Source organism: Bidens hawaiensis, unplaced genomic scaffold, assembly GCF_021521415.1.
Source record: "Bidens hawaiensis isolate Kalapana, Puna unplaced genomic scaffold, B.hawaiensis_p1.1 tig00035079_1, whole genome shotgun sequence".
NCBI lineage: Eukaryota > Viridiplantae > Streptophyta > Magnoliopsida > Asterales > Asteraceae > Bidens > Bidens hawaiensis.
The window spans coordinates 114,697-127,416 of record NW_027496104.1 but is presented as its reverse complement, the minus strand read 5'-3'; the positions used below and the strand labels follow the sequence as shown (position 1 = coordinate 127,416).

The window sequence follows — 12,720 nt, the reverse complement described above, 5'->3', positions numbered from 1 at the left end:
TTACCTTTTGACGTTTACCGGCGTCTTCCCAAATCATGTAGTACATCCCCATTTCAAGGTCGGTTTGGGATTGGGATTGGGCAACAGCTCTTAACGAGTCATGAATTTGGGAAGACGACCCGTATTTTGTAAGGTAAACATCATACATGTTTGACAAGGTGGTGTTGAAAGCATTCTTTAAAGTTTGGTTATAATAGGGGTTTTGATCGTCGTTTAACTCTAGCTCATCACAAATTTTTTCTATTAAAGCTTCAACACCACCAACATTGATGCAAGGGTTTAACGCAGCAGCACATGTCAAAACAGCAGGTAGTTGTTGAAAATATTTTCTAAATTTTTCTTTCATTTTTACACCCATATCAAAATAAGGTGCACCCCTACAATGAAGTTCACTCAACTTTGTGCACATGACAGCAATTTTTGGTAAAGCAATGGGGCTTGTTGGATAGTAAACCCCGGATAAACTAGTTGTGCAAGATTTAAAAATTTGAAGGACCTCCGTAACGATCTCAATCAATAACCAGTTTCTAGGATCGTACGGTGCACATTTACCCCTATTTGACAAAATTTGATGAAACGCAATTAATGATTCTTTTTGTTGGATGGCTTTCTCAAACATATCACAAGTCGAGTTCCATCTTGTTGGACAATCCCAATTTGGCCCCAACCGTTGACAATTAGCTTCTACACAAAATTTTTTGTATCTTGAAAATGTTGTATTGTTGCTAAAAACATCTCGTAACATTCTTTTAAAATTGTTTCTTTGCGTTTCGATCACGTTTAACCCATCTTGCACGGCCAAGTTGATAATATGTGCAATGCATCGGCTATGAAAAAACGCTCCATCACAAATAGGTTTATACTTTAATTTTAAATGGCCAACCGCGGCCGTATTGTTGGACGCGTTATCAAACGAAATTGAAAAGATTTTATGTTCAATCTTGTATTGTCGAATGACTTTATCCAAGAGTTTAAAAATATTTCTACCCGTGTGAGGGTAATCAAACAATTGAAACGCAACGGTTCGTTTCATCATTTGCCACGACTCGGGGTCAACCCAAATGAGCCGTCACACAAATGTATGAGTCGGGTGAACCATTAGGTACCGACCACACATCCGTTGTTAAGTTTACACCAGTTTGTAAGTTTGAAAAGTATGAAATTAGTTCGGTTTTAGCGTTTTTCCATGATTTAAGACAATCTCTTCTAAGGGTCGAACGACTTACGTGTTGGTAGCGTGGTTGAACATACTTTTGCATCATCTCCGTGAATTGAGGGTTGTCGAAGTGGTTGAAAGGAAGTGTTTGTTGAATCACAAAGTTTGAAAACTGTTGACGTACCGCTTCAAGGTCGTACGTAAACACCGTTCCTTGATTCGTCATCTCCGGCTGCGAACTACTTCCCGATTCGTCCTTCAAGGCCTTGCAAAAGGGCCTTTGTACATGCGCTTTTAAAGTGGAGTTTGCATCTTTGCCATAAAACTTCAAACAATGTTTGCATCGAGCTTTTTGGCTACCGTTAGACATTTCGCATAAGTCGAAATGTTGCCAAACATCTTGGTTTCGTTTCGTGGGGATGACCCGAACGACCGTTTCTCCCGTGTTCGAGGCACCCATGTTGACGGATGAAGCAGCACTTTGGGAGGCCATGATAATCGACTACGAAATAAGAGCGTATGGAGTGGTAATGTGGTATAATTGAGCGTGAGATAACAAAATAATCGCGTATGTAATAAACGTTTAGAGCGTTTGGAGTTGTATAATCGAGTGTGATCTAACCAATACCCAACCTAAGCTATATATAGATGTTTGTGGGGGTAAAATGGGAAAAAAAAAACGGTCAAAAATTAAAAAAAACGGCTATATATCCGTTACTCAACGGGAAAAAACCGGTTTTTAACCAGTTAACCGGTTTTTTTTATAACGGTCAAAAACCGGTTTATAAAAAAACCGGTTAACCGGTTTTTTTAATAACCGGTTATTAAAAAAAACCGGTTTTTTAATAACCGGTTATTAAAAAAAACCGGTTTTTTTTTATAACCGGTTATAAAACCGGTTTTGGCTCCAAATTGTGTAACCGATATACAAACCGCCGGTTTGTAAACCGGTCAAACCGGTTTACAAAAAACCGGTTTTCTTAAAAACCGGTTTCCGGTTTAAACCGGCAAACCGGTTCGAGGACCGGTTTTTTTGACCACCTCTACCACAAACTACCAATATGCAACTTCTAATCATCTTCTTCGATAGATGCCAACAAACGCAAACCGACGATGTTCCCTTTCTACATGAACCACCACAATCACATGTTGGAAAGGATCAACACCCGAGTTTGTCTGTTACGATCCAACTCCCGACCCAAACCGAATCTGGATCCGGATTTAGAAATAGTGCTGCAGGCAATACAACGATACGCTTCAGTAGCTTCTTTACGAAGCTTGGTTGAAACATTTTTTTGCCGCCACCTTTACCTATGGCAGCAGCCGTCACTAAACCCCCATTTTCGTCGTCTCCGCTGTCGTCCAAACCCTCAGTCGCAGGAATCTTTCACCGTTTCGAATATGCGTACCAAATAAAACCCTAATCACCCAAATTCGTACACGATTTTGCATTGATTGCTACTATCGACACGTCGCTCTTATATACAATGCTGATGATTTAACATCTCACTTACTTTATTTAATGCTCAAACCTGTCGAGCAAGTAGAATCCAACAGATCTGGGTTATAGGGTTTCTGAAAATTGCTAGTTTTGGAGGAAAACACGAAACATAGAAAATAAAAAGTGTTGGAGATGGATCCCAAAACCCTTACCTGCACAGACCTGGTGGTGGTATCCGACGGTGGTTTCTTGATGGTATAAAGACAAAGAGTAGAGAGAAAGAATTAGTTGATTTTGCGTTTTAAGGTTTTGATTTGGGGGGAATTTGAATTACTAGATGAATTGTGTCTTAGGGTTTTGATTTGGGGGATTTGCGTTTTTTGAAGATGATAATTTGTAGGTTATATATATATATATATATATATATATATATATAGAGAGGATGAGTGTCATTACTGAAGGGAACAATTGAAACCTAATGTTTTTTATAAAAATTTTTGTATGGTAATGTTATATGAGTGTAGTTCATCATTTTGTATATTTATATTTATAATTATAATTTTGAAAATTAGTTTTTATACATATCTATGTTTTGTTTTACACCTATGTAAATTTGGTAGTACATAAATTTTACACATATGTAAACTTGTAATTAATATATGTAATCAAAATTTTTTATATAAAATATGATAAAACTACTCTTAAACAATATTAGTATATATAAAAAATTAAAAAAATGTTTGATTGTTTAGGGTTCTTAAAAGTTCTTAACTTTTTTAGGGTTCTTAAATGATATCAGCCCTATATATGTATATATATATACTAGTTTTTAGCCCACGTGTTACGCGGGTTTATTTAAATTTTTTATATCATATTGAATATATAAATTTTGGTTATGATGTGTTTAGGTTTCAACTTACTATTGCTTTTTCTATTTCCACAATTTTCAATGTGAATAAACTACCATTTTCGACTAAACTCATTCTGATTATAAATCTTTTGACAAACCCTTTTATCCGAATATTAGTACTAAATTAATAAACGAAACAAACTATAAATGGTTCAAGTTTATGGCTTTATGCATCCTTTTAAGGTACAATTAACATCCTTGACATAGATTAAAGTTTGGAAGGTATACGTTTTAGCATTCTTGAAATTATATTAACATTATCATTATAATGGGGATGCAAGTTTGGATACACACAAGGTAGGCTCCATTTTAGGGGCATTTTCCTTGATTTCTTCACTTTGAACCAAAAATCGGCACTATAGGATCATTTGAAATTACCATTAACCAAATAAATACCAAAACTGAATAAAAATATGATCAGACTCGTTTAAAATGTGAATCTTTAACTACAATTTATATGTATAATTTTGAATAAAAAAAGTTGTTATTTTACTATAATTCGTTAACTTTATTTGCTTTTATTCTCAAGAATGTTTAGTAAGACCGAACCATTTTTTTAGTAAACTCAATCATACAAATGTTTTTTTTTGGGTAGTAAAACAAAACAAAGTACAAAGCATAAACCAACTAATATACCGAACCAAATTGATACTTATATAAAGTGATCCATTTTGACCCGAACTGCCAAACCAATTTATACCCTTATAAAGTGACCCATTTTGACAATAACCAAGTTAATATCTTTTAAAATGGCCCAAACTAAATTGATACTTTTTTTAAGATGATCCATTTTAGCCCGAACCAATTTTGATACCGATACTCTTTTAAATAAACCACTTGCGATCCAAAAGTGCAGATATGTTCAAAACAAAATGAATTTTCATTCAAATTTATAAATTTACCCATGTTTATGATGAAGTTCTATAATATATAAAGCGAAATGCCAAATTAAAATATAGAATCCCTCTTTTCCACACAAAAACACTACTATAATCTAGCAAACTAATCAAAAGACCTACGATTAAACATGAGCATATAAACTAACCAACCTTTTTAAATATGTATCATATTATGCTAAATAAACCAGGAAACTTTATGCTTCTAAAAGTTAATTAACTATGCTAAATAAACCATGCACCTTTATGCTTCTAAAACTTAACTAAACTTTATAGAACATTAGATAAAAGTGTGTAACCAATCTTCGATAATGTTGCATCGGTTTCGTGCTATTCATTTTCTGCAAATGTTTCATCTACCATTTCAGCTAGAGACCGCTGTGATTTCCACATGTAAAATAGAGTGGATCACCTGTCAAAGAAAGGTAAAAACCATTAATGTAAAAAAGCGGATCACCTGTTAAAGAAAGGTAAAAACCATTATTAATTCCATAAAGTACTTCTAAGTGGCTCTCTTGATAATTTTAATCATTTGATAACAAATTTATGAGCTAGGTAACATGTCTAAACTGCTTGAGTCTTATTGGAAGCTTAGCTAGGTAACATGTCAAACTTCTTCAAATTTTACATATATTTTATCTGGCCATTTAAAAGGGGTCATTTTAACGGTTTGTTTTAAAAAAATGGTGAATTAAAAAAGATTTAAGAGATTATAAACAAAAAAGTTAGGTGACTTTTGAACAACTTGTATATTGTTCTTCTTTTTAAACAACCAGTTTGTACCCAAATTCATTTTACTTGGATCCACAACCATACGAACATGTTCTGACCTGAGCCAACTTGAAATTTTTTAATCCCTCGTGTTGTACCAATCTCATTTTACTCAAAACACATATTGACCCGTTAATTTCGACAAACACATTAAAAATCTATCATACATTCAAAAATGTAACATATTTTCTAACCTAGGTATGCATTATTTTTCCATTTCCATTTTCTCAACAATTTAGTAAAAAAAAGGTTTCTCTTTAACGGGTTTAACCATTGATTGAGAAACAATATGCTTAACAACAGGAACAAAAGTACAAACATCTTTTCTAGTGTGTTGTGCATCAGATGCAAGTAGTAGCATATAGCTAACCTGAGCACAACTTGTTTGTAGCAACACAATATTACACAAAATCAAATTCATTACTTGATAAATTTTAGTATCAAGATTCAAGTTTTTACTTTTATAACAATGACATAAAAGAGTTAACAGAAAGAAAACAGACCTTTATTGAGACCAGGGCAAACATCTTCACCTTTAAACACAATTGACACATCAACCTTCATTTTTGTTCCTTCGTCAGCCCAAACAACCACCGAATTCAAAAGTAGTCCAGTCTCTAGGTCCCTATGCACCTGCACTCAAATTCCCATCCAATTTCAGTTGAAACTTATAATACATTTAGGCTATTTGATTATGATTTACTTGATCTCATCTCTCACACATGAAAAAATATATATTTCTTGACAATTTGAGTGATTGGCAATTTATCAAACACATAAAAGATGAAGAACCGGAGAACCATGTGTTTTACTTAATATAAACCAACATGAAGAAGAAATTATGAAATTAGGGATGAAACCCAATTTCCATGTAACCTGCCACAATCTTCTTTCTTTGGTCATCTAAAACCCTGGGGGATGAAACTAAAATTTCATTGAATCCAAATAACAAAGGCCAACTTACCATCATATTTCTTCTATCGCCTGATACCATCTCCTCGTTGATCGCCATTGATGCGACCACAACTAAAACCTGTCATAGATGTGGAAATCTTCTACTTAATTAATATATCGGTGGCTAAAATTGTTCATGTACACAATCACACACGTTACACACAAACTTTGACTCTAAATCAATATTCAATGTTGAACATGGAGAAACTTTCATATTCTGTTTTATGAATTTGGATTTTAGAGTTTTTTAATTTGGGGAAATTTTGTTGTACAATATTGAAGTAATCTTGTGAAACGTAGATTCAAAATTTCTACACCCTATTCATTATTAGTCATAAGTTACCAAATAACATACAAAAATCATATTCAACAAAAGCAAAAACTGACATGACGATTCTATCACACTATTTTCTATGAAGAATTAGGGCTCAATAAATTGTGCAAGTAATCACAGCTTTCACGTTCCAATTCGACGAACAAATAGCAATTTAGACTACAAATTTAAGCAAGATTAGGGTTACCTGATTGCGAAAACCTCTTGAAAAACCCGTCTCATGATTTCTGCCAATTGGAAATCCTTGTGCTAAAGCCAGTCGATTAATACCCATATGCAAAAAAAGATTTTCGGGTGAAATTGAAGAACGCCTTCATATGTCTGGAAAATATAATCGAAACCTTAAAAGAACGGCGATTAAGGAAAATTGGGTAGAGAGGAATTGGAACCTGCAGAGGAAGACATGAAGGTTTGTGAAGATGAGTAGAGACGTGGCTAGGGTTTTGGGACATGATTCAACAAATACCTGTAAAGAGGCTATAACCCGTTTATAGAAAACGGGTTGAGACGAAAACGGGCTAAATCAATGAGAGTCCTTTATTCCGAAATAAAGCAATATTGTGGCTTTAAAGAATGGGGGGAGCAATGTGAGAGCGACACGTAAGATTTTATGATAGACAATTATATAGATAGTTAGATATATATATATATATATAGAGAGAGAGAGAGGAGAATTTTATATATTTTTATTATTTTAGTTTTAATTATTAAATAAATTATAAAATTACAAAACTACCATCATGTGTTTTGAAATTATCAGATTTAACGAGAAAAATTTACAAGGTTAGTGTTAACGGAAGTAACGTGAAAAGAATTTGAAACAAGAAGTATGATTTATGCTACTTCTTTTGCTAAAGGACGTCAATTGAAAAAAACGTTCAAACATAAAAAACGTCTTCTGCTGTTATGTCTTTAAAAACAATAATATTTGTTTTATACTTAAGTTTGTATCTTGAAGTATTTCAAGCATCCCTCCAACCCAAATGCAAACTTGTTACATTAATATCTTAATCTTAAATATATATAAACGAAACATACATATATATTCTTTCAGGCCTTCAGATTGCTTTATTTGTAAATGGAGACTTTTCATAGATTTGACCCTGATTCACGGGTATGGGTCTCACCAAACCCAGATAGTCCTTAAATGGGTTATAACATCTAATTATATTAAAAATTAATCTCATCAAATATTAGATATGAAAATTCTATAAAAAATAGAGATATACTAATAATTATTATCCATTTAAAAAAATATTATTTATAATTAAGAAACAATTTTATAGTAAAAAAAAGCGGGTCATTTGTCCCACCGAACCCATATAGCTTTTAAACCGGGCTATAATATCTTATTTATTTTTGAAACACTTTTATAATCAAAACCTAAGTATATTATTAACTTCCTTACAATACATAAAATTAAAATCCTAAAAAAATATATAAATAATAGAAACGAACAATGTAAAACAACCTCGTAATACGAGGGATAAAAACTAGTTACTTATATTGTTTAATTATCTAAAGAAACTAACTATCTAATATATATAAATAACAAGTTTGGTGCCGCTAAGCCGCCATTGGGCCACTTGGCGACACCTTACTTGTCCATAGCATTTTTTTTCGATTCGGTATCGTAACGAACATAACGGAAGCTGACCGAATGACTATTTTTTATGGTTTTTAATCCTGACAAGTGACAACGTAACGGACGTGACAGAAACCAACCGAATTCACATAAACTTATTGTCTCAATGCCCAGCACTGACAACGCTTGTGTTTTACCAACGCCACCCCTTTGGTCCACTCAATTTTTATATTTATCCCTTTTGTAGTTCAATTATCGTAACGAACGTAACCAAACGAACTTGTGTCTAGTTGCTGTCTCAATGCTCGAAAATGACAATGCTTGAATTTTACCACCGCCGGAGTTACCGACCAAACAAACGTCGTTTTAAGTAATTTATTGTTTTATATGCTAATTTGACAAATATATTTTTTGAGTTTAACGCTAAGGTTTTACCAATGATGTCTATACCATAACAAACATAAACGACATTGACTGAATTTGCGTTGACTCACCGATATAACGTTCGGAGCTTTACCGACGCTCAAGTTTTACCAACACCCGGCTTGAACATCCACTATCCTAGTAATAATAAAGAAAGTAGAAATTGAGTGGATTATTTATTATATTATCCATGAAAAATATGTACTCAATCCTTGTGAAGAGGGTTCTACATTCTAAATTTAAAAATTAACAAACAGGCTGTTGGCTGAGGGAGGGGTTTAGTTTAGGGTTCTAAATTCTTTCTTTGTGTCTGTGTGACAAATCATGAGGCGTATGCTGGTAAGATCGTATATAGTTTTCTTTCATTTGCTTTCATATTTAGACTTACACATTTGATTTGGTTGCAGAGATATCGTTCCGACGATTCCTTGATCCGATTCGTAGCCTTGGCATCAGGAGTCGCCTATGGACTCACTAATCATTCTTCTTCTGGTCTATTGTTTTGATTCTTATACTGATTGATTTATTATTATTATTACACTGAATGTTTTGTCATGAACTTACGAGTTGTTCTTTTAACTGTTTTTTTTTTGTAGATTGGTCCTCAAGAATTTCCATTCGAGCACCGCCTCATTACGCATTTTCTCCCATAATTCCTCCTTCAGAATACGGTCCGTAATTTCATTTCATTTTCTCAACTAGTAATAATATGTTTTGATGGATTTCTTTCTTGCAGGAAACCCTCCTTTATCTTTCTCCTCATCATTTGCAGCTGCAGCTGATGTAACCCCAAAACCCTGCTGTGGATGCTTGGGCCGGGATACGATTGCCATTGCAGCTGCTAAAGTTGGTCCTGCTGTTGTCAATCTTTCTGTTCCCAAAGGTTTCTTTTTCTAAACTGCATTCATTCATCTTTCATTATTTGGTGAATTAAATGAATGATAGATACTTCTTTCAAGGTTATCAAGGAAGGGCCGTGGGAAGGAGAATCGGCTCTGGAACCATAATAGACGGTGATGGTACCATATTGACTTGTGCCCATGTCGTAGTTGACTTTCACGGCTTCACCTCTTTATCCAAAGGAAAGGTTGCTCAAAAACATGCTTGACTCCAAACATTTTTTTTTTTTTACCAAAGTTTGACTTTTACTGAATGACGTGCTGCAGGTTTATGTGACATTACAAGATGGCCGGAGTTTTGAGGGTACAGTGGTAAATGCAGATTTGCATTCTGATATAGCTATTGTTAAAATCAATTCTAAAACTCCTCTCCCCACTGCAAAGCTCGGGTCTTCGGCCTCACTGCGTCCTGGTGATTGGGTTGTAGCCGTTGGATGTCCTCTTTCTCTTCAAAACACGGTTACAGCTGGTATTGTAAGGTAAGCAAGCATATAGGTAATAGTCTATATGACTTTATGCTTACAACTAGAGTTGTAAACAGATTGAACCGAACTGCATCGAACGAGTCTTGTTCGTGTTCGCTTGTTATGCTTTTATCGGACAAGAGGATGGTTCACAAACACATAACCGAATGAAATTTCGTCTTCATGTTCGTTTGTTTAGGAAATGAGTTGTTCGTGTTTGCGTGTGTACTTTCTAAACGAACTTTAATGAATGTGCATATACAAACATGTTACCAAACATTCACGGACATAAATGAACGAACACGATGTTCATGTTCGTTGCTCTAATTAATCGAAATGGAATTTCTTGTTCATGTCCGTTCGCTTGTCAAACGAACAAGCGTAAACGAATGGTTCAGTGATCATTTGGTTCGTTTACAGCCCTACTTACAACTTCTTTTGTCGTTTTGTTCTAACATTAGATTGTTATTGTAATGATTTCTTTTGTAATCACATTTAACGCTATTTATAGAGAACGTTCATATTGAGCAAAATGTATACACAGGTGCATATGATATATAACTAAACTGACACTTTTGTGCAAAATTTTTTTTAAGTTGCGTTGATCGCAAGAGTAGTGATTTGGGTCTTGGAGGAATGAGGAGAGAGTATTTGCAGACTGATTGTGCTATCAATGCGGTACTTAAAGTTCTGATTATTATATAATCTGTGTGCATTTGTATTGTTTTCTATATGGTGATTAACATTTAACAGTTTAGTAATTTTCTTTTTTTGTGTTGTTGGTATAGGGTAATTCTGGTGGACCGCTTGTTAACATTGATGGAGAAGTTATAGGTGTTAATACCATGAAAATGTTAGCGGCTCAAGGATTGAGTTTTTCTGTACCAATCGACTCAGTTTCTAAAATTATTGAGCATTTTAAAACAAAGGGGTAAACATTGTTACTGAAAGTAGATAACTTTCTTTGCTCAGCTGATTTTAATTTTAATTTGTTTGGTGGATATATAATTATTTATGCAGGAGAGTTGTGAGACCTTGGCTCGGTTTGAAAATGCTTGATTTGAATGATATGATTATTGCCCAGTTAAAGGAAAAAGATGTTATGTTCCCGGATGTTACCAAAGGTGTTCTTGTGCCTATGGTATGCTTTCTTTTTATCAATAATAATATTATTATGCTTTCTTGGTTTAACTGCTACTTATATTTTCTGAACTTAGGTAAGCCCGGGATCGCCTGCTGAACGAGCAGGGTTTCATCCAGGAGACGTGGTTGTTGAATTTGAGGGGAAGCCTGTTGGAAGCATAAAGGAGGTATGCTTCTAACTTGATGCATTAAATATCATTAAAAAACTGTATAATTTTAATAGTATAACATCTTTCAGTTCAAATGCTTTTAAGACCACACACATTAGCTGTTTTAACCGTTTGACTAGTTTCGTTTTAGCTAGCATTTCTAATAACATATATTCGTTAAAAACCTTATGTCAATAAAATATAATTGGTTCCCATTTAAATGAGTTGAAATGACCACTTCTAGTATTTATTGCTAACTGAACTTTGGTTAATAATGACAGGTGATTGAGATTATGGGGGATAAGATTGGAAAACCGATAGTTGTTGTAGTGAAAAGAGCCAAAAATGCTTGTGTGACATTGACCGTGATACCAGAGGAAGCAAATCCAGATATGTAATTCAAAATTTTAGTTAAAAAATTAGGAATTAATGGCCCTAAGTTTGCAGTTTTAGAGCCACATTGATTCATATAAAGTAACCTTTTCTTGTCTTGTTATGTATATGATGAACCTCATATAACTCTTCAAAGGTCTGCTTGCCAAATCTATAACCTATAAGCTTAATTACAAGTTTTTTTTTTTTTTTTTTTAACTTTAATGCTTGTGTTGCTTGGCTTTCATAATTAGTTGTCTTATAAGTTTTCAGAATTTAATTAGAAAATAATATTACAATCATTCGGTATTAAATTTCAAGAATAACAAGGTATTTAACTTTTTACTTTTTTTTTCTTTATAAAAGTTTAACGACTATCGATTTTCTGGTGGGATGTGATCGCAAGTTCACAACTGCGTAACACCTGCTCGTGGGTTATCCAAAGGATGCGCATAGCTGCATCCCCTCCCTCTCCCCCTCTAGATAGACTTCATCCGTGAGTACTAATTTCTTTCTTCTTTCATTTCACTCTCTTCAACGCTGCCGTCTCAGTGCAACATCTCTCACGGATGGCAAAAACACGTCACCGTTGGGAATGCAACGTCTCTTACTTGACATAACAAACAGAGCATTTGGATTTGGATAGTTTGTTCACACACTTAGTTCTATAAAACACCCCTATTATTGGTCATTTCCATGAGTTTTTGGTTCAAAAACATAAACTAGAAAACAGATATATATATATATATATATATTTCTTTTGACTAAACACAACTTGAAAGTTTATGAGGAATAATCTATAGTCAGGAACATCGCTGATGCACGGACTGTGTAGTGTCTTTCAAAAATTTGAAAATATTCACTTAGGTTTAAATTAAGTAACCAAATCTCTAGGAGCACTAAACTATTGCATAATGGAACTCTAAACTTCTAAGCCGTATTTGATTGATCTCTTGGTATTTAAACACTTTTCCCCTAGGAGATAGATGATGAATTAATTAAAAGAATAAGACGATAAGAGGTGATCGCTCCATAGTTGTTGAAACATTGATCTATACCGACATTTTCAAAGAAGACAAAATCTAGGTTCAAGACGTAGAATTTGATGCCAAATGCATTTTTAGCATCCACCATAACACGGTTGTCATACTTGGAATGGATGGGAGGTAACATACGTAACACATGCTAGGTTATAAACTCATATATTACATAAGTTAAATAAA

General features: G+C 33.9%; 1 protein-coding gene across 1 annotated transcript; it reads left to right on the top strand.

The window, feature by feature from the left end:
• The first annotated feature begins 8,794 nt into the window (after positions 1–8,794).
• Positions 8,795–11,711, top strand: LOC143587018 (putative protease Do-like 14). Its single transcript, XM_077068422.1, has 11 exons — positions 8,795–8,809; positions 8,878–8,962; positions 9,067–9,141; positions 9,207–9,353; positions 9,430–9,557; positions 9,637–9,848; positions 10,430–10,511; positions 10,622–10,764; positions 10,854–10,974; positions 11,051–11,143; positions 11,407–11,711. Exons 1-11 carry the CDS (start codon positions 8,795–8,797, stop codon positions 11,521–11,523), a joined length of 1,218 nt encoding a protein of 405 aa, XP_076924537.1. The 3' UTR covers positions 11,524–11,711.
• The last annotated feature ends 1,009 nt before the right edge of the window (positions 11,712–12,720 follow it).

Bases quoted from the DNA above. Each gene is read 5' to 3' on its own strand.
- LOC143587018 (XM_077068422.1), top strand. The intron at 10,765-10,853 runs GTAAACATTGTT...TTATTTATGCAG, and splicing joins GAGCATTTTAAAACAAAGGG to GAGAGTTGTGAGACCTTGGC. The intron at 10,975-11,050 runs GTATGCTTTCTT...TTCTGAACTTAG, and splicing joins AAGGTGTTCTTGTGCCTATG to GTAAGCCCGGGATCGCCTGC.